The sequence below is a fragment of the Saccopteryx bilineata genome, chromosome 9, assembly GCF_036850765.1.
Source record: "Saccopteryx bilineata isolate mSacBil1 chromosome 9, mSacBil1_pri_phased_curated, whole genome shotgun sequence".
Classification (NCBI taxonomy): domain Eukaryota; kingdom Metazoa; phylum Chordata; class Mammalia; order Chiroptera; family Emballonuridae; genus Saccopteryx; species Saccopteryx bilineata.
Window position 1 is genome coordinate 90,830,581 of NC_089498.1, and position 27,467 is coordinate 90,858,047.

The following is a 27,467-nucleotide window of genomic DNA, read 5'->3' on the forward strand; positions in this document are numbered from 1 at the left end:
CTCTACTGATTACACCTGTTGGAAAAGACTGGGCTGTCCAAGGAGGCTGTGAGTTCCCATCATTGAAGGCAGCCAAAGACAGTTGGGTCCCCCTGGGCAGGTGCCATGAAGGGATGGCAAGCAACAGATTGGAATAGGAGCAAATGGCTTTTGAAGCCCCTCTAAATTTGAGATATCAGAATTTAGGATACGAAACAAAAGGTGAATAAAAAGTATCCTCGTCTACAAGGGATGTCCCCAGGGTGACGGCAAGCACAGTTCCTTATGTGCCCACTAGTGTGCTCAGGTTTGACCACCTCTCAAAGCTTTTAAAAATCACATCTATGTTCACTGACAAGTTAACTTGGTCTTACTTTGGTCACTGCTAAAAATCCAAAGATGCTTAGACTGGAATGTACAAATCTTTATTTTTCTGACACACACAATACAGACATCTCAGTTTCTACCAGTAACCAGTTCCTGTCACCATTTGGTTGGAAGAAGAGCTGTTCCATGCTGTGTCATAGGAGGAAAGAGCAGCTAATGTGACCAAAGACTGGAGAAGCCGGGCCTCTTAGAGCAGTGTCTTTGGGTCAGAACCTTGATATGCAGCTCTCAGTGCCAGTAGGACTAGGAGAGAATTTTTCTTCTACCTGTAGCCTTTTTTAGGTGAGGCTGGGGGATGGCTGTTAATGGCACCCTAGTTGGCCCAGGCACATGTGTTCCTTTCTCCACTGCCCACCAGTGTCTGTGCTGGAACAAGTGGTCTCCCACAGACTTCCCATTGTTTGCCTGAGAGAGAAGCACATTGGTTGAGATGCTTATTAAAATCCCATATTTCCTTGTTCCTCCTCTGCAGACCCAGATTAGTAGATGGAGAATAGGTTGGATATCTGTGTGCAGGGAACTCTGTGACAACTCAAGGTTGGGAAACCCCTGGATAAGGGATTTAGAAATGACCACAAACCCTCTTCAGACCCCTTGATGCTGAGGGCTTTGTTGGACCAGATGGATGCTAAGGTTGGCAATATGCCCACACCTGAGAGGACAATGGAGGGAGGAACCCCAGCCTGGTCCCTCCTTCTGGTTTAGAAAAACTGACTAGAAAGCACCCAAAGGTGGGAGATAGAAGACTGCAAGCTTTTCTGTGTCCCACCCTCACCCCCACCCCCATCTATGGCCAAAGTTGAGCAGGCAGGGCCTAGTGGCTCTGGCTTCTGGGCCTCTGATTAGGTCCTTCTCAACCTTCAGGGATCGCTGCCCACCAGGTTCAGCAGAGCATTCTTGTAGTCACCACTGGTGTCTCCCTGAGGACAGGAAGGACATGAGAGTTAGGAGAGCATGTCTGTGATATCGGCCTGTCTCAGAGTCACCTTCGTGATTGGCAGGTGCTCTTGTTATTGCTAGGAGTTGTGCTTCCTCGGGAAGGCCTGCCTTGTCCCTGAACAGGCGCTATGCTGCAGGCCCCACACTCCATATCTATCTTTCCTTGTTTTTCATTTCAGGCGATTCCACTGCATCTTCTTTTGATTCCCTTATTAACCACAGGGGTGTTGGTGTGGAAAATGAACCACAGAGATAGTTCGGTTTCAGAGTAAGGAAGGCGTTTCGGTGGCTCCCTCCCTCTGGCCATCCCAGGGCTCTTGTCCATGTTTCTTTCTGGACCAGGTGTGCCTAATCATTTGTGTATACATGACCCATTTTATTCAACATCACCAGTGCAGATCAGGGAATCAAGGCTGAAAGCAGGCTGCCCACTGCCACACCTGGAGGTGAGGTGGAGAGCCTGGGCTCTCTTTGGACCCACTCAGAACTAGGACCATGGCTTCATCACTCACAGAGCCTGTGGCTGAGGCAAGTCCTTATATCACTATGAGATCTGTTCTCTTGTCTATGATGCTGATGATCTGAACTTTGTTGTGATGTGATGTGAGGTAAACAGCAGCGGACAGGTGAGCTTACTTGCAGAGCAGCTGGCTCTCACAGGGGTCAAGAAGCATCAGTTCCCCGCTAGGACAGACCCCACAAGGCCAATGGCTGACTCTCACTTCTGTGATCTACTAGCCCCCTACCTATTTTAGCAGGTTCTGATAGGACTGGCTAGTCAAGGATCTCCACACATAGCCAGGTGGCAGCAGAGGGTATATTATCTAACGTCCTTTTGATGTGGTTGAGAAAAATGGTACCAAGATTTTTGAAAAAGTTATTATCTTTTGACTTTTTCTTCACCTCCACAGATAAACTTTTAAAAACTCTTATTTCACAACCTTTTTCACAATAGCGTTATTAGTGATCAAATGCCCTATCTGAAAAGGCTAGCAGGGTTGCAGGCACTGTAATAGGTTGAAATTCAGGAAAACCTCTCCAATGGATGGCATTTTATTGGTAGAATAGTTTCTGTCTCATAGCAATTATTCATTTCTTAACTGTTTAGTCAGATTTCATTTGTACCTGAAATTGTCTTGTAGATTTTAAACCACATTTTAAATTTTCTTTAAACTGCTTATACAACAGTTTTTATAATATATATATATATTTTAAAGAAAACTATTCATTTTGTCTACCTTTTCAAATGTATAGGTATGAAGTTATATATAGGTTTATATATATTTTCCTATTAATTTCTATGCAGGGGCTTTTAATGCTGTTGGAAATAATTTTTGTTCTGAATGACATGTACAGAAGGGGTCTAAAATAAAAAAAAATTTTTTGGCCAACTTTTCACAATTCCAACTAAATTTTAAGTAACAACTCCAGGTAAAAATCTAAGAGGGTAGGCTTCCTGTATGTCTAGATAAAGAACTATAAGATTGATTATACATTAATTAGCTTGCTAGGTCTATCTTCATCATGAGGTCAACAACTTAGATGGATCAAAGTGATGGTTTCCACTCAACAGAACTTTTGTGCTCCTGATGAAGTCAGTTGTTGGATCTGTCTAATGAGAATGGAGAAAAGAAACAGAAATCTGTCCTACACCACAGAAACTGTGCATGGTTAACAGAACTCATGACACTCGGCTGAACCTGTGTGTCGGGAAGCCATCTTGTAGGACACAGTAGTGGCCAGTTTGTGCCCAGCTTTCCTCTTTCTTTCTTTCTTTCTTTCTTTCTTTCTTTCTTTCTTTCTTTCTTTCTTTCTCTCTTTCTTTTTTCTTGACAGAGACAGAAAGAGAAATACAGAGAGAGAGAGAGACAGAGAGAGAGAGACAGAGAAAGACAGATAGATAGGAAAAGAGAGAGATAAGAAGCATCAATTCTTCACTGCAGCTCCTTAGTCTCCTTATTTGTTGATTGATTGCTTTTTCATATGTGCCTTGACTGGAGGGGGGCGCTACAGCAGAGCAAGTGACTCCTTGCTCAAGCCAGCGACCTTGGGTTTCAAGCCAGCAACCTTTGGGCTCAAGCCAGCGACCATGGAGTCATGTCTATAATACCATGGTCAAGCCAGGACCCCACGCTCAAGCTGGTGAGCCTGCGCTCAAGCCGGATAAGCCTGCACTCAAGCCAGTGACCTCAGGGTTTTGAATTAAGGTCCTCCATGTCCCAGTCCAACACTCTATCCACTGTGCCACTGGCTGGTCAGCCCTTTCCTATTTCTTGATGAGACTGGTTAGAAAGCCTAACACATAACAAAGAATAATCTCATCAACCCACCCCACCTACCTACTGCCCCATTCTGAAACATCTTAAAGAACTGTCTTTTTAACCTATTGTAAGCTAGGTGTTTCTTGAAATGTGTAGTTAACAATAGAAATTTGTAATAGAATAACTAGAGACTTGATTTACTGAAGACTTAGGGATATATTTTATTTTCCCTAAGACTTAGGGATATATTATTTTTTGATTTGGCTTCTGTTAATAAAAACCCTCAATTGACATTAATGTCTAAAAGAGCAATTTCTCTCAAAGTTATAGCAGTGTGATAATCACCCTGCATTTTCTTGGCTCCAGAAAATTCACTGACTGGAATCTATATAGTTAGGCAACCCACTGAAGCCGATCTGATTTGTCTTCTTAAATTTTTGCTGCCAGGACTACTTAAATCTGACTCTGAATGCTGTACCTCAATTCTTAAATGACTCACTCTCATTGACTCTTCAGAGACAGTTTCTTCTACAAGGATGTGTTGTTTTCAAAGGGGCCACAATTCCAAAGCCAACTACCTGTGCTGATGGTCCCAGGCCTCCATCATCAGTCTCTGCTTTCCTTCCCCACTGTCCCCTCAATCATAGTCACCCTGACTTCTCTGCTGATCCTTCTACGTACCACATAGCAGTGAATACAAGAGGGTGACACTCACTGAGATGGAAGGGATGGACACATATGACTTTTGACATTTGTCACTGTATCCAGATATTCTCATACTATCTCTGTGTCCAACTGGTGTGAGAAATTGGACATGCATTGCATACCATGATCATGCTGCTAAGAGTCTTTCCATACATCTTCTGGAATTGACACTTGATGAGACTTAAGTCAATCTCACTTCTTGACACGATGTTTCTTATCAGGGTCCCATCGCTTGTCCCTGCTCCCTGAATAAGACAAAGCAATCAAGGATCACTTCTCATCTTTTCCGTCCATCTCTGTGATGGTGAAAAAAATCCATGCTGTTGGGTCCAGGGAGTTTTCCTAGGGGAGGAGAATGCAGGAAGGAGCCTCTGCTTCAGTGAGTGAAGCACTAAGAGGGATGTTTGTGTTGCTATGGTTTCCGTGTTCTTAATCCCTTCTCCCTCACTGTTCATGTCTCCTCCCTTATTAGGAGCCAAGTGCCCCAAATTGCAGTGTTTGGTTTGCCCCCATCAGATTCCAGACTGCTGCAGGAATAAGACTTCTTCCTAGGGCAGCAACATCAGGAAATTCAGCTTAACTTGTCAATTTACAGGGGTGCCTTCCTGCTCACTTTCATCCTTCACTAGGCTCACACCACATGGAGCCATATGGACAAGGGAAACCCATGGCCTCTCTCATTTTCTTGGCGTTCTGACTTCAGGTGGAAGCAGAAACCATAAATTAGAGAAGGTGGACAGTTACTCTAATCTTGGGGAACTAATTTGACTATCTATTTCCCACATTGGTTCTAGATCCCAGAAATTTGCTGACACTAGTGGCCTGGACATATTTGGCTAGTGCAGCCTATGGATGACAGGCAAATCCAGCTTGGCACCTGGCATGTGCTGGAAAATTGAGCTGCTGCATGTGTACATTGCTTTTGAAGTTGTCCGTTCAAGGGATGCCCTCATCTCCTGGCAATCCTGGCCTATGACCTCTAGCAGCAAACCTTGCTCCTTCAAGGAGGCCACATGGTGAGGTCAAAAGGCCAACTGAGCTGGCCTTGGCTTGAATCAACATTCTGCCACTTACCAAGTGTGTGGCCTTTACCTCAAGCGTTAGTTTCTCCATCTCTGGGATGGAACTTAGGACTCGGGGTTCATAGGACTGTGGTTAAATTCCATGCAGTAAACACTTGTGAAAGCACCTGCTCTAATGCAGGCTTCAGGAGATTGGCTTCCTGTCCCCGGACTTGGTTCCCCCTTGGAGAAATAAAAATGTGAGATCACAAGAGGTGAGGCTAAGAGAAGACCCAAATGTCTCAAATGTCTTCTCTTAAAAGATGGTGGTGGCCCATCCAAAGCAACTTGGCTTTGCTGTTGCTGCCTCACAGTGACTCGAGTTAGGGGTAGAAGACAGCACAGTTACCTTCATGGCGTAGTAGAGACGCTCTGCGAAGTAGCTGTGGAGGTTCCGGGTGCACTTCACTGCAGACAGGAGAGCTTCGTTAGCGGCTCCGGGTGCTGTGCAGCACTGTGTCCATGTGTATTTATGTCTAGCCTTGGGTCTTAAGGGTTAATGTTGTGCAATTCTGTATATTTGTACCCTGCCTAGTTTCAAAATGAGAGGCTTTGTGTCAGGTGGGGTGGGGTAGGGAAGGGAGCCAGGGACAGTGGGCATAGGACCAAAGGTTCAGAGCAGGTAGGCCAAAGGGGGAGGTATGTGATGCCCTGGGCACTGCAGGGTTGGTCCACCAGAGCAGAGCTCCGCCCAGGGCAGTCCCTGGGCTCTCCCACTCCAGAGTGCTGCTGAGAATCCAGCCACTCAGTTCCACAGTGGCACCATAGGTATGGCGCTCACTGGCCTCAGAGACCCACCTTACATGTCAGCAACAAAGTCCCTGCCTTTGAACTTCCATGTGAAGAGTGGCTTCAGGCCCAGCCCTGAAGCACTAGGTGCCCAGGGGCATGTGGCCCAGAGAGTGGGTCCCATACTCACTGCTGCAGATGTTGCTTCAGAGACATGGGATCTGGGCGGAGAGAGCTGGCATTTTAGCCCAGGGCAGCAGGAAGAATGTGGGCTTTGTGTGAGGCAGGCAGGTGTTTAAACTCTGCCTTGATGGCACTGTGTGACTGCATTACTTGACCTTCCTGCCTTGCACTGTCTTCATCTGTGATGTGAATGATGAGAGTCTCAAGGAGAATGAATAGAAAGTGCCCAGCACCGTAGGGCACTGCACACCTGCCTTGCCTGTTGATTTATTCACAAGGTTGTTTAAACCAGACCCAGGGGGAAGCTGGGATTGGAGCAGGGGGCATGCTTAGATGCTCTGACATAGATTAGATTTTATCACAGCAGTCAACACCTACTGGGGAGTGTCAGATATCCCAGTCCACTCCTAGGGAGCTGGACACATCGCAGAGCCCCTCTGGCTGCTTGGCACTGGACGGAGACAGCCTAGTGTAGAGCTGAGTGCTTCTGACATTGGCTTTGTCATGGGAGGAAGTGAAGGAGAAATCCCTCTGCCTCTGGGCCTCAGTTTCTTACTCTACAATGACTCATTTTACAGTGATCTCAGCTCTGGTCCCAACATGTGCCCTGGTACAGATCTTCCTAGGTGTCCTTATGTTTTGGGGAAGGTCCTCCGTGTTTCCTAGACTTACCAGTGGTTGGCAAATGGCGGCTCGCGATCCACATGTGGCTCAATCAGATTGAGGATGTTTTTAGCAAAGGCCAGCTTAAGAGTACCCTAATTAAGTTAATAAAAATGTACCTACCTATATAGTTTAAATTTAAAAAATTTGGCTCTCAAAAGAAATTTCAATCGTTGTGCTGTTGATATTTGGCTCTGTTGACTAATGAGTTTGCCGGCCACTGACTTAGACCATCAGTCAATGAGCTTGGACTCCAACTACACAAAATTTCTTCAGAGGGAAGCAGATGTTAGGCCTCTGGCTGAGGTCCAGTTAGGTGACATTTTGGGTCTTCACAATCAGAACCAGGATGTTCCCTGTGTGGCTGCTGAGGGTGAGCATGGGCCCTGGGGTCTGACATAGTCCTACATATGTGTGCATGTGCACACACACTTGCACACTGGCACACAGCAGGGGTGCTACGTGGGCAGCACAGAGAGCATCTGCTTGCAGGACCTACCTTGCACGATGGAGACACTGGGGGTACAATAGTGCCAGTGTCCTGGGCTAAAGGGTACATGTTGAGAGTGTGAGTTAGGGTAGGGAGTTCCCTGAAGGTGAACATAGGGCCCTAGTCACTGGCTGTGGCTGCCCTGACTACTCCCCGCCACTGAACTGTGAGGCCTATGGACACAGGTGGTTCTGAGAACCAAGCTCTATGACTTACCCACTGTGAGCATGGCTTCCTCTAGTGAGCCATGGGTCTCACTCTTGATGCTGTCCTCGATGCTCTTGTTGGCCATTTTCTCGTATTCCTCAAACACTGTGGCGAGAAGGCTTCTTTTAGGAGAAACATGGGCCTCAGAGAGCTGCTCCAAGGCTCTCAGATCAGAGACTGCACGTCAGTGCACTACTCCTGACCACCACATGGACCAGTGCTTTTGGGCTTCCTTCCTGACTCTAGGAACTCATAAGGCCACACTGTGGATATTCGGCATGAACAGCATGAACAGAGAGGCCTGTGGCAAGGGCATCCCACTGTGGCTCAGCACTGCCTCCCTTCCACCCTGGTACCTCTCATCAGGTGTGTGGCGCTGCGCGTGCACAAGATGGTGATGAATTTCATTTCATCAGTCCCACGGATCTTCTCGCCTGCCGTGTACAGATCCTGGTATTGGGACACCCACAAGCCAGTGACAGAGAGCAAGGAGCTGAGGGATGGCTCCCATCTACATAACAGGTTGTCATTCTCTGCTCAATCTTGCCTTCCATAAGGAGCTCACTACCTCAAGTGGTTAAGTTCTCCCTTCACTAACCATGTCAGAGGCTGCTTTTCCTGCCCTGGCGCTCTGCTCCACTGCTGAGCACACGGAAGTGCCCTGCCAGCAGGTGGACCTGCAGAGAGCTAAAAACACACACCCAGTCCCCGGAGGCCCAGGGCAGTTTTTGTGAGGACAGAGCTCCAGTGGACCCCACCCGTCATTCTCCTTCCTGTTTCAGAGTTTCCCCAGCACTCCCACTTTCTTATTCAGATACCAGAGGGTAAAGGCCTACAAAGGGCTGAGATAGGCCCTAGATCAGCATCGCAGAAGACCCCCATGGGCAGAGGGCTTGGGTGAAGCTGCCAAGCATTGGCCCCTGGAATCTAGATGGCAAGGCAGAAGCTGCTTAGGGCATAGCCTCACCTGTGCATCCTGGAGGGCCAGTCCTGGGTCCACAAAGCTACTCACATCATCCCTGGTGCCCTAGGAATAGGAGAGGTGGCCCTGTGAGACGGGCTGGCTGACCAGGGTACATGGGGCCGATGGGAGATCTGGGCAGGAGGGCAAGTAGGGTTCTACTGCTTTTTGGCTATGGGCCTTCAGTGAACCAGTATTGTCTGCAAGTCTTGCTTCTTCCTTGTGTAAAATGAGCTGAGGGCTGAGGCAGTGAGCTTAGGTAAGCTAAGTGGCTGTTATGCAACCTGGTGAGAAAGCCTGCTCAGGGACTGGGCCCTCTTCCCATTTCTGAGGGCTCTCATGTGACCACATCTGCAGAGGTGTGGGGGCTCTGCAGTGAGAACCCTTCAACCACACTGAAACATCCCCAATGTGCCCATGCCACCGGTGCTGTGCCACGCCCCTGCCCTGACCCATTCCCATCCCTTCAGGAGCTCTTCCAGGCATTTCCCTAGGTGGAGCTCTTGAGATTCCCCCTGGCAAGAGGCTCCCGGGAGCTGGACAGTGTACCTGAAGGAGGCACACTAGGATCCTCTCCAGGTAGCTGCTGGTATCTGCTTGGATGTCTTCCTCTAGGCTGGATCCATAGTCTGCAGGGGAAACAGGACCATGGGGCACAGACCTGTGTTCCTCTTCCCACAGCCTGGTTCCTTACTCCCGGCTCTGTCTCCTATCCTTTTCCTGGTTAAAGCCTTCCAGGAAGGATGAGTCCTTGATACAAGGAGTGGACCCTGCCCAGGTGTCTGAATGGCAGAGACTCCATTACCTGGTGGTTGTTCAGAACTAGGCAGTGACATAGACAGCCAGCCCAACCTGAAGAACTAAGACGAGCCAAGCTATAGAGTCCTGCCATGGGCTGGGGCTGCTGACCAAGCTTGGCTCCATCTTGTGGTTTGGCACAGTCAGAGTCGTCAGGCAGACTGCTCACCAGGCAGACCTTGTGGAGGATGGGCTGGCCTCGGCATGCCTTGCATCCCATGGACTCCTTCATAGCTAGACTGTGGTCCATGCTTCCACATGTAACAGAGCCCTGGGTTAGCCTGTGGCCGGCAAGGAGACAACCCCAGCCACTGACACAGGCTGTGGCCCATAGTGCTGCCATGCCCTCCTGGGGCAGAGAATTTAGTGGGCCCGTGCCTTCTCCCCAGCGGCCTGTGTAGACTTGGAGAGCTTAGAGGTCCAGCCTGAGTCATGTCTAATTTCATTGTTAGGCCCAGTCTTGGCACACAGTGTGGAAAAGCCAGAAAAGGATGTTTCCAATGTGGCCCAGGACACTGTTTGTTCCTGGTCCCCTGCAAGGATGCTACACTTGAAGCCATTCCCAAGTGAGCCCTCAGCTCAGGCTCCACACTTTCCTTCTCTGCAGGTTCCTTACCTTGCTCATATGCCTTCATTATCTCCCGCAGTTGGTTCTTGGTCCGAGAGGCCAGGATTTCAATGATGACGCCCTCCTTGGTTCCTAAGCCCTGTGGACAAATTCTCAGCATGCTGAAGAACTCTGTCTGGGCTCTTCTGCTCTGTCCATACCCACTCTTGTCAAGATGCCCGATTCCTCTTAATCATCAGCAAATGCAAATGGAGTGGCAGGAAGTAATGGGCAGTCGGGGAACCAGGCGTTAGTTTCTAATTCCTGCACACCTGGGTGGGACGGCCCAAGAAATACTAACTTTGGCTTCATCATGGCCATGTGACAGCAGAGGCCAGCCAGTTCCACATTTGGTGGCCGTTTGAGCAGCATGTTACAAGTTTGTAGGGCTCAGCGAAGGTCCAGGTTGCCCTGGTTGCTCAGCTCTTTGGAAAGGAGTCCTAGGTATCACTCCACTCCAGTCGTCATAAGCATTTCTGTCCCCACCCCCTTGCTTACTTACCTTCATGGCATCATGCAACTCCTTGGCTTCGTATCTGTACGGCGGGTACATGAGCGCCATGATGAGCCTCTCAAACTTGCCACTGAGCTCCGACTTCAAGGTCTCAGTGAGGTCCTAATGTGGGGAGCGAGGGGGGGGGACGGTTTGTATGCTGCACTCACCAGTGTGCAGGCAGTGGGATGGTGGTCAGGCTCCACTACTCGGGCTGGATTTCTGGATGGGCTCTGCCACAGGCTGGTCCAGGCTGGGGATGCTTAGGCAAGCAACGCAGCCTCTCTGGGCATCTTTCCCCATGACCCTTCCCACGCAGTGGCAATAATGGCAGTTCTGCCATCTGCTCAGGGGAGGGTTGGGGAGATGTCTGTGGCTCAGCTCAGCTTCGGGCAGTGCTAGGCACGTCGACAACTTGAAATATAAGTTTGTCATGGCTTACCAGCAAATCCCTGTCCATAAACTCATGAATGAATGAAGGAATCTATCTCACATCTGTTCCATTCAAGGGCACTTGTCTCTACAAGAAGGCTCAACACCAACCCAGCTCATCTTTCTCTATAGCACAGAAACGTTCAAGGGCCTTGTCAGACTTAGATTTAAGTCCCAACCTTGATGCTTACAGGCTCTGAGACTTTGGGCAATGTAATTTCTTAGAACATCATTTTCCTTGAGTGTTGCATGTGGTGGTTCAGAGAGAGAAATTATTTTTTAAAAAAAATGCACCTTGGTTTTTCCCATGGAATGTTTGGTCTTCATCACTCATCTCCCTGTGCTAAATCTGCAGAGTAATGATGGGCAGCAGCAGAGGCCTCTGGGGGCTCTGGCTCCTGGCTCCCTGCCAGTCTTGTTCCCATGCAGAGGGAGCTTCAGCCTGAGGTGAGCCCTGATGACCCCGATGGCGCAGAGCACCACCGTGTCTCCTGTCTTCTGCATCGCATGTGCGGAGGAGAAGGCAACTCCAAGCTCAGAGGCAGGACCAGCAAAGCTTGGAAGCAGGGAAACAGCTCAAGGATGGGGCCATGGGGAAAATGTGAAGGAGAAAAGTGAGTAAGACAGTGGGATAGGGAGGCAGGCCAGACTGTGGAAGGCTGGACGCCAAGACAGGGTGTGGGGGCTGTGAGTTCTATATAAAACAAGGATGGCTAGTTAAATGTGAATTTCAGATACATACTGCATCATTTTTTTAGCATAAGCATGAGAAAGGAAACAATGCTTCAGCATCTCTGACTTATCAGTCACTGAGAGACAACAATGAGCGTTTCTAAAATTTATTACTAAGGTCAGAACCGCGGGGCAGGTGTGTGTGTGGGGGAATCATATGTGACTACTCGGTTTCAATCCTGAAGATCAATGATATTGAAAAAAGTATTTGTTCTTTCTACATCGTGATAAAAATCACCTCGAATGGTTTCAAAAAATTTAATTGTTTCCAGACCCTAATTAAATCCCTCTGATGCCTGCAGGCACAGTGACTCAACCTTCCTTTTTCTACACATTCCTTCCATTGACTGTAGAACCTATGTACCCTGATGAAAACTTCTAATGCCCTAGACAGGCTTTCTTACTACACTGCCTGTGTGAGCGCCCTCCACTGTCCAGATGTTGGAAACACAGTTTCAGGCTTCTTGAAGCTCTGCTCCCAGGCTATGGTCCTCCAGCAAGGCCACAAATAAAAAAACCCAATATTTTTCAAGATTTGGATTCTTCTTGTTGATAAGTATGTCCCATATGCCCCATGTTTCCAGGGGGCTGGCCCCCCGGAGAAGGGCCTCATCCAGCATGGAGCTGCTTCCCAGGTTGTCTCTGGCAGCAGCAGTCCCACACTGGCCCCCAGTACACCTGTCCCTCACCCCCACTTTCCCCAGTACCTTGCCAAACTGAGCTTTGAAGGACTTGGCAATCTGCTGCCGCTGTGCATTGCTTCTCTTTGTGAGCACGTCGATGATGGCCTGCTCATTGGTGCCTGCAGGGGTGCACAGGGTGAGCACCTCCGCTGCCCTCTGGGGGCGTGAGGAGGGCTAGGGAGAAGGGAGGACAGCCACTTGGCAGCCAAGCACTGGGGACATACCACTGGGACAGCTTCAAAATCTGATGATTCCCAAAGCATAGAGAAGGCATTTAGACAGGAAATCCATCTGATTCTTCCCCAGCTCCACCCACACAATGTGGGTTAGGAAAGCCCAGTCCAGCCTGATAGAATCTGAGAACCCTCTGGTCATCTGCTCTGCTCTGGGCATTGCCTGAGATCTTGAGTTTTGTCAGCAGGACCTCCTGCCCTGGCCTTGTTTGTGCTGGTAGCAATGGGTAAAGGTCAGGACTGAGGGTCCAGAAAATTGGATCTGAGTTCTGGTCCAACGGCCCAGTGGCAAGCTGACTCATTTCCATTTTCTCCTTTGGGAAGTAGAAGTAATAAAGATTTTGCAGGAAGTAGGGGACATGCATGCTGTCCAGGTTCCTGTAGGGATGATAGCTCTTGCTGATGCCCCAATTCACAGTTAAAGCCAGCCAGAGAGTAAATTCTTCCTGGGCTGACGGCTTGAGGGCTTCTGGCCCAGGCTGTACACACATGGCTGGCTTCAGGGCAGCCCCTTCCTGCTTACAACAGTGCAGATACCAGAGACAGGAAGGAAGCTGCCTTCTTGCCTTCTGGCCAGGGAAAGTGGGGCAGGGGAAAAGCTGCAAAACCTGTGTACTCTTGCCTCCTGGACCCACTTCAGCCCCACAAAACACCCAACATCATCTCATACGAAATTCAGTGACATGCAGGGTCCAGAGTTCTTGGGGTCATTTACAAATGAGAAAGCCCAGATCGAGGGGGGTGAAGTCACTTGCACCAGGACAGGCAGGCATGTACAGCCAGTGGTCTCCACATCTGCACCCCCCTTACTCAGAGAAGCACAGCTGCCCTACCCCCCTCAGTCTTGGGAGTGTGTGAGTAGACTAATGGATCCTGTGTGATTCTCTGGGTGCTGAAAGTGAGTCTCAGAAGGCTGGGGGGAGACCCTGATTTCCAGGCTGTCCTTGACATTTCCTCTCCTGGGCTGTGAGCAGAGGGGTTTTGAGCAGAGCAGGCAGAACCCAAGAAGAGTCACAGCATTCCTAGAGCAAGGCCTCAGACATCCACTCACCAATCCCCTTCATGGCTTTGTAGAGGGTTTCTGCATCTGAGTCTGGGTTGAAATGTGGGCTGCACTTCACTGAGACACCCTCCTGTTCAATCTGTAAGAGAACCCAGGCCTGCTCAAAGTGGGCGAGAGGGGAGGGCAGCCCAGGCTCCTTGCTCACTTTGAAGCATACCCCAGCAAGTGAGCACTAGCTCAGCCCCTGCAGGCTGGTGGCTGAGCCTTTGGGCCTTCCTGGCTCTACCTGGCTTGGCTCCTCCTGCCTGCCTGTCTGTCTGGATAAGGGGAGGCCTGCAGGGTCCTTTCTTGGTCCAGGGCAGCAGCCTTTGGATATGACAGTTTCCACTCCGCACCAAGCTGCTTTGTGGCCTGCTCACCTCAGGGCTGCAGGAGCTCTGCATGCTTGTTAGCTGCCTTGGCCCAGGAAAGCCCTGTTCTGCTGGCTTGGTCTTCAGGCTGGAGGAAGGGGGCCTCTCAGGGAGGACTGAGACAGGGCCAGGACAGTCAGCTCTTCCCTGCCACCCTGAGAGATGGAATCCCAGGTCTCAGAGTCAGTGCCAGCCCCAAGGGGTCTGGGTCTGAAGACTTGGACAGTACAGGCAAAGACATTGAAGGTGGCCACTGTGGCCATTCCCTGAGCCACCATAATCACTGTGGGGGCAGCAGGGACAGGGTCTAGAGCCTTGGTGTTGAGAAGAGGGCAGAACCAGGAAAGAGTCCTGGGATGGGAGAAGGGCATTGGGGGATGGGTAAAGGGGAGAAGGCCTGAACTGAGGAGGAACCAGCAGGGGCTGTGGTTTTATCTAGGTGATAGGCACAAGTCCCATGTATGTGTTCCTAGCTGTCTCTTGTCTTCAGAAGGGTCCTGACTCTGCCTGCAGTTTTCCCTCTCTCAACCTTCTGGCCAGGACTGTTCTTGGATCTTTTGTGATGAGATTCATGAGGTTGGCAGAGATTCCAGGAGTGTGAGCGCAAGGTCACAATAGAAGGGGGCAGCACTGCCTCCTGAGGGAGGTGGCTCTAATGGGTTTAGGAGGCCTGCAGAGCACATCAGCTGTGTAGGAAATGACTTTGCAGGGGGGGCATCCTGAGAGACTGTGGCCTGCCTGGCCTGGCAGTGCAGGGTTTCTGGTTCCCTGCTGGGCTCTGTGGGACCTCCATGTCTCCCTCACAGAGTGGCCTTTTGGTTAAAAGTCTGGCACCAACCAGAGCCATGGTGTGTAAGAGAAAGCCACTAACCTCAACTGTCCCAGGCCTGCCCCTGCCCTGGGGTGTAGGCTCTAGATCATGCTGGGCCTGTCTCCCAGTCAGTACCATCTGAGGGAAAGCAGCAGGCCAAGCTACCCCAGCTCCCTCCAGCACCACTGTCAGGTAGCAGGAAGGAACAACCCCGCCCAAAACTACAAGGACAATGAGCAGGTAAAAACAGCTTCCTGGAACTCAGCAGACTTCCTTGGAGTGGCGGCTGAGACTGGGTGTGGTGTGAGTTCAAGCTGCTCTTTTCTTGAGAAGAGGACACTTATAAGAAGGTAGAGAGCCAGGCACCCTGCTGAGCATCCTGACAGCTCAGGGCCTTTCCAAGTATGTGGGCTCATAAGAGGCAGAGGGTTAGGTTTAGAAAGAACTGCACATGCTCTGAAAATTCTGAAATAAGCCAGATAACTGAAGTACCTGGGTCCCTGACTTCCAAATCTGTAATCCAAGGCTTGCCTGTGGGCTCTTTAGACTTCTGTTCTACAGAATTTTTTAGATGCAAATGAATGACCCTCCTGAATATGTGTTATTGGGAGAGAGATGGTAGAAAAGTGGAGGGAGATTGCAGATGGACATTAAATTTGAGGGAGACGCAGAAATCCTTCAGATGGAAAGGAGTTTAGTCCCACTGGGTTTGGTCCCCCATTCACCTGTTCACTTATTCCTTCTATACATCCTATCACACTCATCTACTCTCTCACTTACCCATCAACCCACTCATTTACTTATCTATTCATCCATTCTCCACCTAGATATCCAGCACCTACCTTCCTTCCTTCCTTCCTTCCTTCCTCTCTTCTTCCCTTCCTACTTTCCTTCCATTCTTGTATACTTCCACACATTCATGCATCTCTCTATCCATCCATGTCTCCATCCACCCACGAGGCAAATATGAATGGCCCATTATATATGCAGGTAGCTGGGCTCAGGGAGCTTGTCAAAGTGTCACAAGTAGTAAGTCAGTGGTTTTCAAAGTGTGCACCCTAGAAGATTTCCAGGTGCACCCTATGGTATTCCAGAAAAATATGTGCCTATTGGGGACCAAAAAACCAACAGGAGCCTGACTTGTGGTGGCACAGTGGATAACACGTCGACCTGGAAATGCTGAGGTTGCCGGTTCGAAACCCTGGGCTTGCCTGGTCAAGACACATATGGGAGTTGATGCTTCCAGCTCCTCCCCCCTTCTCTCTCTCTCTGTCTCCCTCCCTCCCTCTCTCTCTCCTCTCTAAAAATGAATAAAGAAAAAAAGAAAAAAAAACCAACAGGATTTTTAGAGTTTAGATTTTTGGGGCACAGAGATGTGGGGAATTGGCTGTAAGCTGACAGTCTGCACCAAGTCCCCACCTCACTTGCCTGATTAGGTTGCAAAAGGCTGTTAAGCTGTGGTGCTGGATTGTTTACATTACCCCCCATGTTCCCCGGAAAGACTGGAGGCAAGTTTCTTCTGTCCTTTGTTTGGTATAAAGTTAAGATGATTTGTATGGTGGGGGCTTTCTGCACTTGGTAAAATTCTTGGGTTGACTTGGAAACATGATCAAAGATCTCATTGATTTACTAATGGCCCACTTTGCCCTATAAATAAAGCAAGATGTGGTTTTGGGGCATGCAATTACAGGGCCCTCCCAACCCTGTATTTTTTTAATTCTGCATATTTTCTTAATTCTGCACCACTCCCACTTGGGACCTGGAATTTCTAGCTGCTCTGGTTCATAGCATGTGCCCAGATATAAAAATAAATATACTTACTCTATTATACCATTTCATTATGGAAATACCACTTTTTGTTAACACATCATTATTATAAACACATCATTATATTATTTTTAGATAAATACACCCAAATAAAATGGATAGATTTCTCAAAAAGAAGCATGATATTGAAGAATCCGATTCTGTAAGTGAGCAAAAGTTAAGTGTAAATAAAATAGGACTTGAAGGCTGACACGCAGAATTTAATTTATAGTTTTTTCTGTCACTTAACACTGAACAATACGATTGGATTAGAAACCCATTCATGGAAGCTTCAAGTGATTTTGGTTTAACATTAAGAGAAGAAGAACTGGCAGCTATATCCACTGATCATGGATCGATGATTAAACATAAGGAATTGTCTCTTGAAGCCTTTTGAATTTCTATAAAAGAAGAATATGTGGCAATATCTAAAAAAGCTTTGTTGATGGAGTGACGTCAGAGAAATGGCGCAGTAAGAAGTGATACCGATAAATCTCCCCCAAAATTCAACAAGATCTTCAAACAGAGACAGAAAAATCTATCCTTGGAACCTCCAGAAGTTCCACACTAAACGCGAAGGCAGAGGCAGCAGGAACCCCATAGCTGGATCATCAGGCTACTAATTCAGGAAGGAAAGACTAGGAGAGAGGCTCCGGGAACATGGACTCTCTCATTGGCGAAGCCTGCAAATGCTAATAAGCCTCGACTGCCAACGAGACTGAAGCCCAATATATGACATCGCCATAGAGACTTATCAACTGCAAACCTCTACCTAAGCGTGCCACAGGGGCAGAACCCGGGGTACAGAGTCACCGACCAGGAAGAGGGAGAGAAAAGAAAAAGTAAGAAGATAACCTCTCAAAATCAAGAATAATCCACAGACTTTATAACCTATCCCATTTTATTATATTTCTTCGTTTGTTTCTCTTATCTTCTTGTCTTGATTATTTTCTTCCTCTTCCAATTTGGTCATTTAATTCTCTGCTGATCTTACTCTCTCCTCTCCTTGAACTACATTACCCATAAGTGTTACATCTCCCATTATCTTTTCTTTCTTCTTCCTTTCTCTCTATAAGGGTTGCACTCCAAAACTCTTAACTCTCTCTCTCCTTTTCTTCTTTTTTCTTCTTTTTGTGTTTTCCTGTTCCTTTTTTTTTCTCCCTCTATATTAGTTTCTTCTTTTCTCCTTTACATTTCCTCTCATTCAATCCTCAATCACGAATAAATTATTTTATCTGGGACTCAAATTTATCTTTGTGGTGCTTTGGGGTTCTTTTACTTCGCTTTTTTAACTCACTAGCAGTGCTCCCAACCCTGGCTCTTCATTTTATCTAGTTCTTGCTCCGCTAAATACAATAGTAATTTTTAAATTTCCACCCCTTTTCCTGTTTCCCTCTTATTTCTCTCATCATACATCTTAGTCAACCATCACCTAAAAGCAAATCATTTTATTCTTGACCCAAATTTTTTCCTTTTTTGCATTTTGTGGGTCCATACCCCCTTTTTTGCCCCTTTAGCACTTCTCCCCAACTCAGGCCCTCCATTATAGGTAGTTTTTGTTCTATTTAGCACAATATAATTCACAGTTCACCACAAGATTTTCTGAGGAAGGAGGGGAGAGGAGAGGAGAGGAAAAAAAAGGGGGGGGGAATAATAATTTTTAAAAATTCTTTATTGTTTTTTATTTTTATTTTTTAACTTTTTATTCTTTATTAATTCTCATTAATACTATCAACAAAACCACCTTCAGATGCCATTAAGGAAAAAGAAATTGAGTATCATGGATACAAAAGACAGAAAGGTAGCACAGATAGATGAGAAAAAAATCTATAAAGAAAAAATTTAATATATTGGAAACCTTGGAGCTAAATGACAGAGAATTTAAAATAGAACTCCTAAAAATACTCAGAGATATACAAGAAAACACAGAAAGGCAATTTAGGGAGCTCAGAAAACAACTCAATGAACACAAAGAATATATTACCAAGGAAATTGAAACTATAAAAACAAATCAAACAGAGATGAAAAACTCAATTCACGAGCTGCAAAACGAGGTAACAAGCTTAGCTAATAGAACAGGCCAGATAGAAGGTAGGATTAGTGAAATAGAAGACAAGCAACTTGAGGCACAACAGAGAGAAGAAAAAGAGACTCAAAAATTAAAAGAAAAAATGAGAAAGCTCAACAGGAATTGTCTGACTCCATCAAAAAGAATAACATAAGAATAATAGGTATATCAGAGGGAGAAGAGAAAGAAAATGGAATGGAGAACATATTCAAACAAATAATAGATGAGAACTTCCCAAGCCTGTGGAAAGAACTAAAGCCTCAAATTCAAGAAGCAAACAGAACTCCGAGTTTTCTTAACCCCAACAAACCTACTCCAAGGCACATCATAATCAAATTGGCACAAACCAATGGCAAAGAAAAAATTCTTAAGGCAGCCAGGGAAAAGAAGAATACAACATATAAAGGAAGGCTCATTAGATTATCATCCGATTTCTCAACAGAAACTCTACAAGCTAGAAGAGAGTGGACCCCAATATGTAAAGTCCTGAATAAGAAGAACTTTCAGCCACGAATACTATACCCATCAAAGCTATCCTTCAAATACGAAGGAGAAATAAAAACATTAACAGATACAGAAAAGATGAGATAATTTATCATCAGAAAACCCCTACTCCAGGAATTACTAAAGGGGGTTTTCCAACCAGATAAAAAGGACAAAAAAACCAAAACCATAAGTAAAAGCTCCACCAAGAACACGATAAAACCAAATTTAAACTGTGACAACAACAACAAAAAAGGGGGAGAGGACGGAGATTAACAGTAGCAAAAGACAATGGAGTTCAAAAATACTCAGAAGATAGTGCACTACAATGAACAGGGTAAGAACCCTTTTCATTATTTAATGGTAACCACCATTGAAAACAGCACAGAAGCACATGATTTAAAAAATATAGCAACAGAGGAAAGATGTATGGAATACAACCAAACAAAAACAAAAGATAGAAAAATGAAAGAGAAGAATCAAACAAGACACAAAATTAACAGAAAGCAATGTATGAAATGGCAATAGGGAACTCACAAGTGTCAATAATTACACTAAATGTAAATGGATTAAACTCACCAATAAAAAGACACAGAGTAGCAGAATGAACTAAAAAAGAAAATCCAACTGTATGCTGCCTATAAGAAACTCATCTAAGCAACAAGGATGAAAATAAATTCAAAGTGAAAGGCTGGAAAACAATACTCCAAGCAAATAACATCCAAAAAGAAGCAGGTGTAGCAATACTCATATCTGATAATGCTGACTACAAGACAGCAAAAGTACTCAGAGACAAAAATGGTCATTTCATAATGATTAAGGGGATGCTGAATCAAGAAGACATAACAATTCTTAATATATATGCACCAAACCAAGGAGCACCAAAGTATATAAGACAGCTACTTACTGACCATAAAACAAAAACTGACAAAAATACAATCATACTTGGAGACCTTAATACACCACTGATGACTCTAGATAGGTCATCCAAACAGAGAATCAATAAAGATATATTGGCTTTAAACAAAACACTAGAGCACCTGGATATGATAGACATCTACAGGACATTTCATCCCAAAGTGACTGAGTATACATTTTTCTCCAGTGTACACGGATCATTCTCAAGAATTGACCACATGTTGGGCCACAAAAATGACGTCACAAAATTCAGAAAAATCAAAGTTGTACCAAGCATATTTTCTGATCATAAAGCCTTGAAACTAGAATTCAACTGCAAAATAGAGGGAAAAAACCCCACAAAAATGTGGAAACTAAACAACATACTTTTAAAAAATGAATGGGTCAAAGAAGAAATAACCGTAGAGATCAAAAGATATATACAGACAAATGAAAATGACAATACGACATATCAGAATCTATGGGATGCAGCAAAAGCAGTGATAAGGGGGAAGTTCATATCACTTCAGGCCTATATGAACAAACAAGAGAGAACCCAAGTGAATCACTTAACTTCACACCTTAAGGAACTGGAAAAAGAAGAACAAAGACAACCCAGAACCAGCCGAAGAAAGGAGATAATAAAAATCAGAGCAGAAATAATTGAAATAGAGAACAGAAAAACTATAGAAAAAATTAATAGAACAAGGAGCTGGTTCTTTGAAAAGATTAACAAAATTGACAAACCCTTGGCAAGACTTGCCAAGGAAAAAAGAGAAAGAACTCATATAAACAAAATCCAAAATGAAAGAGGAAAAATCACCACAGACATCATAGATATACAAAGAATTATTGTAGAATACTATGAAGAACTTTATGCCACTAAATTCAACAATCTAGAAGAAATGGCTAAATTTTTAGAACAATACAACCTTCCTAGACTGAGTCGAGAAGAAGCAGAAAGCCTAAACAGACCAATTAGTAGGGAAGAAATAGAAAAAACTATTAAAAACCTCTCCCAAAATAAAAGTCCAGGTCCAGACGGTTATACTAGTGAATTCTATCAAATAATCAAAGAAGACTTGGTTCCTATTCTACTCAAAGTCTTCCAAAAAATTGAAGAAGAAGCAATACTTCCAAACACATTTTATGAGGCCAACATAACCCTCATACCGAAACCGGGCAAGGACAGCACAAAAAAAGAAAACTACAGACCAATATCTCTAATGAATACAGATGCTAAAATACTAAACAAAATACTAGCAAATTGAATACAACAACATATTGAAAAAATAATACATCATGATCAAGTGGGATTCTTCCCAGAATCTCAAGGATGGTTCAACATACATAAAACGGTTAACGTAATATACCATATCAACAAAACAGAGAACAAAAACCACATGATCTTATCAATAGATGCAGAAAAGGTTGATAAACTACAACACAATTTTATGTTTAAGACTCTCAACAAAATGGGTATAGAAGGAAAATATCTCAACATGATAAAGGCCATATATGATAAACCATCAGCTAACATCATATTAAATGGCACAAAACTGAAGGCTTTCCCCCTTAAATCAGAAACAAGACAGGGTTGTCCACTCTCTCCACTCTTATTTAACATGGTGCTACAGGTTCTAGCCAGAGCAATCAGACAAGACAAAGAAACAAAAAGCATCTATATCAGAAAAGAAGAAGTAAAGGTATCACTTCTTGCAGATGATATGATCCTATACATGGAAAACCCCAAAGAATCTACAAAAAGACTACTAGAAACAATAAGTCAATACAGTAAGGTCGCAGGATACAAAATTAACATACAAAGGTCAATAGCCTTTCTATATGCCAACAATGTAACATTTGAGAACGAACTCAAAAAAAGAATCCCCTTCATGATTGCAACAACAAAATAAAATACCTAGGAATAAACATAACAAAGAATGTAAAGAACTTATATAATAAAAACTACAAACCATTGTTAAGGGAAATCAAAAAAGATACAATGAGATGGAAGAATATTCCTTGCACTTGGACAGGAAGAATAAATATAATCAAGATGGCCATATTACCCAAAGCAATATACATATTTAATGAAATTTCCATCAAAATTCCAATGACATTTTTTAAAGAAATGGAACAAAAAAATCATCAGATTTATATGGAACTATAAAAAAACCCGAATATACAAAACAATCCTAAAGAAAAAGAACAAAGCTGGGGGCATTACAATACCTGACTTCAAACTATATTATAGAGCCACGATAATCAAAACAGCATGGTATTGGCAGAAAAATAGACATTCAGACCAATGGAACAGAATAGAAAGTCCAGAAATAAAACCACATATATATGGTCAAATAATTTTTGATAAAGGGGCCAACAACACAAAATGGAGAAAAGAAAGCCTCTTCAACAAATGGTGCTGGGAAAACTGGAAAGCCACATGCAAAAGAATGAAATTCTACTACAGTTTGTCCCCTTGTACTAAAATTAATTCAAAATGGATCAAAGACCTAAATATAAGACCTGAAACAATAAAGTACATAGAAGAAGACATAGAAGAGGTTCTAAACTCATGGACCTTGGTTTTAAAGAGCATTTTATGAATTTGACTCCAAAGGCAAGGGACGTGAAGGCAAAAATAAATGAATGGGACTACATCAGACTAAGAAGTTTTTGCTCAGCAGGAGAAACTGACAACAAAATAAACAGCCAACTAAATGGGAAATGATATTTTCAAAACAACAGCTCAGATAAGGGCCTAATATCCAAAATATACAAAGAACTCATAAAACTCAGCAACAAACAAACAAACAATCCAATAAAAAAATGGGAAGAGGACATGAACAGACACTTCTCTCAGGAAGAAATACAAATGGCCAACAGATATATGAAAAGATGCTCATCTTCATTAGTTATTAGAGAAATGCAAATCAAAACTGCAATGAGATACCACCTCACACCTGTTAGATTAGCTATTATCAACAAGACAGGTAATAGCAAATGTTGGAGAGGCTGTGTAGAAAAAGGAACCCTCATTCACTGTTGGTGGGAATGTAAAGTAGTACAACCATTATGGAAGAAAGTATGGTGGTTCCTCAAAAAACTGCAAATAGAACTACCTTATGACCCAGCAATCCCTCTACTGGGTATATACCCCAAAACCTCAGAAACGTTGATACGTAAAGACACATGCAACCCCATGTTCATTGCAGCATTGTTCACAGTGGCCAAGACATGGAAACAACCAAAAAGCCCTTCAATAGAGGACTGGATAAAGAAGATGTGTCACATATACACTATGGAATACTACTCAGCCATAAGAAGTGATGACATCGGATCATTTACAACAAAATTGTGGGATCTTGATAACATTATACAATGTGAAATAAGTAAATCAAAAAAAACCAAGAACTGTATTATTCCATACGTAGGTGCGTCATAAAAATAAGACAAAGAGCCTGACCAGGCGGTGGCGCAGTGGATAGAGGATTGGACTGGGATGTGGAGGACCCAGGTTCGAGACCCTGAGGTTGCCAGCTTCAGCGTGAGCTCATCTGGCTTGAGCAAAAAGCTCACTAGCATGGACCCAAGGTTACTGGCTCGAGCAGGGTTTTACTCAGTCTGCTGAGGGTCCGTGGTCATGGCACATATGAGAAAGCAATCAATGAATAACTACGGTGTTGCAACGAAAAACTGATAATTGATGCTTCTCATTTCTCTCCATTTCTGTCTGTCTGTCCCTATCTATCCCTCTATCTGACTCTCTCTCTGTACCTATAAATTTTTTTTTTTTTGTATTTTTCTGAAGCTGGAAATGGGGAGAGACAGTCAGACAGACTCCCACATGCGCCCGACCGGGATCCACCCGGCACGCCCACCAGGGGCGACGCTCTGCCTACCAGGGGGCGATGCTCTGCCCCTCCGGGGCGTCGCTTTGCCGCGACCAGAGCCACTCTAGCGCTTGGGACAGAGGCCAAGGAGCCATCCCCAGTGCCCGGGCCATCTTTGCTCCAATGGAGCCTCGGCTGCGGGAGGGGAAGAGAGAGACAGAGAAGAAGGAGGGGGTGGGGGGTGGAGAAGCAAATGGGCGCTTCTCCTATGTGCTCTGGCCGGGAATCGAACCCGGGTCCCCCGCACGCCAGGCCGACGCTCTACCGCTGAGCCAACTGGCCAGGGCAAAAAATTTTTTTAAAAATAAAAAAAATAAAAAAATAAAAACAAGTCAAAGAGACATTGATAAGAGTATGGTGGTTAGGAGGGGAGGGAGAGGAAAAGGGGGAGGGGGAGGGGCACAAAGAAAACTAGATAGAAGGTGACAGAGGACAATCTGACTTTGGGTGATGGGTATGCAACATAATTGATTGACAAGATAACCTGGACATGTTTTCTTTGAACATATGTACCCTGATTTATTGATGTCACCCTAGTAAAATTAATAAAAAAAAGGTATTCATAAAAAATAAAAAAGCTTTGAACATTTTACTACAATTTTCAACATCCTATTTATGTGAATTAGGATTTTCTACCCTCAACACCATTAAGAGTAAAAAGAGAGGAATTCTTCATTATATTGATGAGAAAATGAGAGTTTGCCTTTCAAATATATGCCCAAACATTGAAGAAATTGCTAGGATACATCAGGTCCATGTTTCTCATAAACACAAGAATGAAAAAAGCTTAACACTTAACACAGGACCTGCTGAATTTACTAAATCTTACGTAGAATGTATCTATATATATAAAAAGATAATTTTTTGTCATTTTAAAATTTTGACCCCTCTTTTTACAAATTCTAAAAAGCATAACTCAAAAAATGTAACATAAAAATGTTTTTAAATGTCAGAATAAATTTAATTTTGTCGTATTTATTTCATTTAATTACCATAAAAGCACGCTTGGACTTCGTATTTTCTTCTTTAATATTTGACTTAATTATTATACCATATTTCTCAGAAACTTGTATATAGTGCACCTACAGTCATTTGTAGGATTTTAAATGCGCCCTGACTTCACAAAGTTTAGGAACCACTGAAGTGGTGGTGCCGGGGACTCACTCCAAACAGCCTGACTCAGAAGCTGAGCTCTGTTTATCTCCATTGATGACTAAACCATTTTTAGACAGTAAGTTTTCCTGAAAATCTTCCTTGAAGGAAGCCTCCCCCACAGGCATACTGCTACACTGGGAGCTAGGAGGGCAACTTAGCTCTCTTGGGGCCCACTCAGGTGGGGCTTTCTTCTGCTCTCATGCTGGGATGCAGGAGGCTGGCCATGTGGCAGTGACAGGCCAGGGTATGTGCCACAGTGCAGTGGCCTCTCACAGGCTGTGCTTGTGAACAGCTCACCAGGGGGTTGTGATTTCACTGCATTGAGAAGCATTAGCCTCACTTTCCACTTCATGGTTTTAGGGGAAGATAGGACAATTTTCTGGGAAGCAGACCCTTGGATATCAGCAGAGCTCTAGATCTTTTTACCTAAGGAACTCTCCCCTTCCCTCCCTCTCCGCCCCCACCACCATCTGCCTAGGCTCCTGCTGGGTCGGCCTGGTATAGGCATGTCCAGACAGGAACACTTTCACTGGAATGTGACTCAGTCCAGCCTGTGACTCTATCCTATAATATATTTTGTGGTGATCACAGGGGAGCTGCCACAGTTTCACCTTCTCCATCACAGGGCTGCCCCAGAGGCCTGGGAGCCAGAACTTCACCTCTACAAGAGAGGCACAGAAGCCCAGATGCACCCCACCTTCCCTCAGAGCCCATCTTTCATCTCCCTCTACTCCTGGTCCTGGTCCAGCTTGGTTTCCAACAGACACTCGGCCCTGGCTGGCAGCTCAGCCGTCCCAGGTGAGGTCTGCCTGTGATCTTGCTGCTCCAAGCTTGCTCTCCCAAAAGAGAGCACCTTGTGGGTGGCCAAGGTCTATAGAGTTTGGGCTCTGGAGGGAGGCTGCTTGGATTCTAACCCATTTACTACTGTGGTAGCCTCGCTTACTAGTCAGGTTAAGTAGGTGCTCAGCCTCCTGGTGCCTGTTTCCTCATCTGTGGATAAAGTAACTGCCATCTGCATTGTGGAGGTGGCATGAGGCTCAGATGAGATGTTGAACGTAAAATGCTTAGAGGAATATCCAGCACAAGGGATTAACCGCTGATTTGTCAGAGAGCCACAATCAATCAAAGTACTGTCTGAAATGCTGGACAGAAGCCTGTCTCCAGGAGGAGGCTTAGGAACAATTAACCTTCCCTGACTCCAGAAACAATTTACCTTTGAATTCCAAACCCCTTATCTACCCTTTAATTCCCCTTCTACAAAGCCTAGCCTGAAATAAAATAGTAAGACAGTTATTAGGGTACAAACCTGCAGTCTTCAGATCGCCTGCCATCTGAATAAAGAGCCCATAAAGATTTAGACCCTGTCTCTGCTTACTTGACTGTGTATGTGACAGGTGGCATGAGTCAGTTTTTCCAGTTTCATTTTCAACTCCTTAGCACAGATGGCCTTGGGACTCAGACTCAAATGAAACACTCCTGGGAATCTGTTCATTCAGCTGGGACACAAGTGACTTGGGGACAGGCTGTGCTGTTTTTCCTACTGCTCCCAGTCACTCATAAAGCATAGCCGTACAAGACCCCTGTGGGCCAGGTCCTTCTACTCCTACTGCTACCTCCTCAACCTTGACAAATAACCACATTGCTCCCTGGAGGCCAGCCCACCCTCCTAGGCCCTGATGAGTGGGTACTGATGAGCCCAATCCGGCTACTCTCTGGCTGAAGGCCTTCCAATGCTCCCCATTGCTGTGAAGGTAAAATTCAAGTTCCTCAGCTCAGGTTGCCGTATAAGGTACATCTGCCCTAACCCTCTGCCTTCCCATCCAGGGCCCTCAAACTAGGTTGAGCTATTTAGCCTCCAAAGCCAAGGTTTACACCCTTCTGGGCCTTTGCACATACTGTCCTCTTTGTAAGGAACCATCAGTTTAGTTCTTCCCAAACACACCCATGTGCATACATACCACACACACACATATATATGGCTTAACCATGATACCTGTAGTTTTGGGTAGCCTGACCTCCCCCTGAGAGGTTTTTTCCTGAGTTCCCAGGCCCCCTGGCTTCCCCTCATTTATTTCAATGTTACCTCACCCACTGGTCTCACCTACTGTTGTCCCTGGTCTGAGCACCTCTAGGGCAGGCAGTTTCTTCTTGTCTTTTTCCCCAGTGGGCATCCCAGGGCTCTCCCCATCCCTCCCAACACCATTCAGGAATTCACTGATTCTGCTTCCTCTGCACTTACCCAGGCTTTCCACCAGGCCATGTTGTCTCCTCACTGCTGGCTACCCCAGGAAGATAAAGATACACTGGTCAGCACTGCCTCTACTCTGAGACTGCAAATGCCGTGGTCCCAGCTGCACCCAGTTGAGCAAGTGGGTTGGGTGTGGTGGTATAAGAA

The 27,467-nt window shown here is 45.3% G+C and overlaps 2 protein-coding genes across 3 annotated transcripts in view; one reads left to right on the plus strand and one right to left on the minus strand.

The window, feature by feature from the left end:
* Nucleotides 1–27,467, plus strand: part of GPRIN2 (G protein regulated inducer of neurite outgrowth 2) — a 242,007-nt gene that overhangs the window by 166,489 nt on the left and 48,051 nt on the right. The gene's annotated exons all lie outside the window — the stretch shown is intronic.
* On the minus strand, nt 656–27,431 carry LOC136313376 (annexin A8). 2 transcript variants are annotated; one of them, XM_066243670.1, is made up of 12 exons: nt 27,312–27,431; nt 13,595–13,685; nt 12,335–12,429; nt 10,473–10,586; nt 9,980–10,070; nt 9,115–9,194; nt 8,572–8,631; nt 7,961–8,054; nt 7,614–7,709; nt 5,682–5,740; nt 4,394–4,516; nt 656–1,286 (listed from the first exon to the last, which is right to left on the minus strand). In XM_066243670.1, the coding sequence occupies exons 1-12, from the start codon at nt 27,330–27,332 to the stop codon at nt 1,227–1,229; spliced, it is 984 nt and encodes a 327-aa protein (XP_066099767.1). In that variant the 5' UTR covers nt 27,333–27,431; the 3' UTR covers nt 656–1,226. The 2 variants fall into 2 exon arrangements, with proteins under 2 accessions (XP_066099767.1, XP_066099768.1); XM_066243671.1 differs by lacking the exons at nt 12,335–12,429; nt 13,595–13,685 and having other exon boundaries at nt 27,312–27,430.

Bases quoted from the DNA above. Each gene is read 5' to 3' on its own strand.
- LOC136313376 (XM_066243670.1), bottom strand. From the start codon at position 27,332: ATGGCCTGGTGGAAAGCCTGG. The intron at 7,710-7,960 runs GTACCAGGGTGG...TTCTCGCCACAG, and splicing joins CGCCACACACCTGATGAGAG to TGTTTGAGGAATACGAGAAA. The intron at 1,287-4,393 runs GTATGCAATGCA...TCCTGTCCTCAG, and splicing joins CTCTTAGCAGCATGATCATG to GGAGACACCAGTGGTGACTA.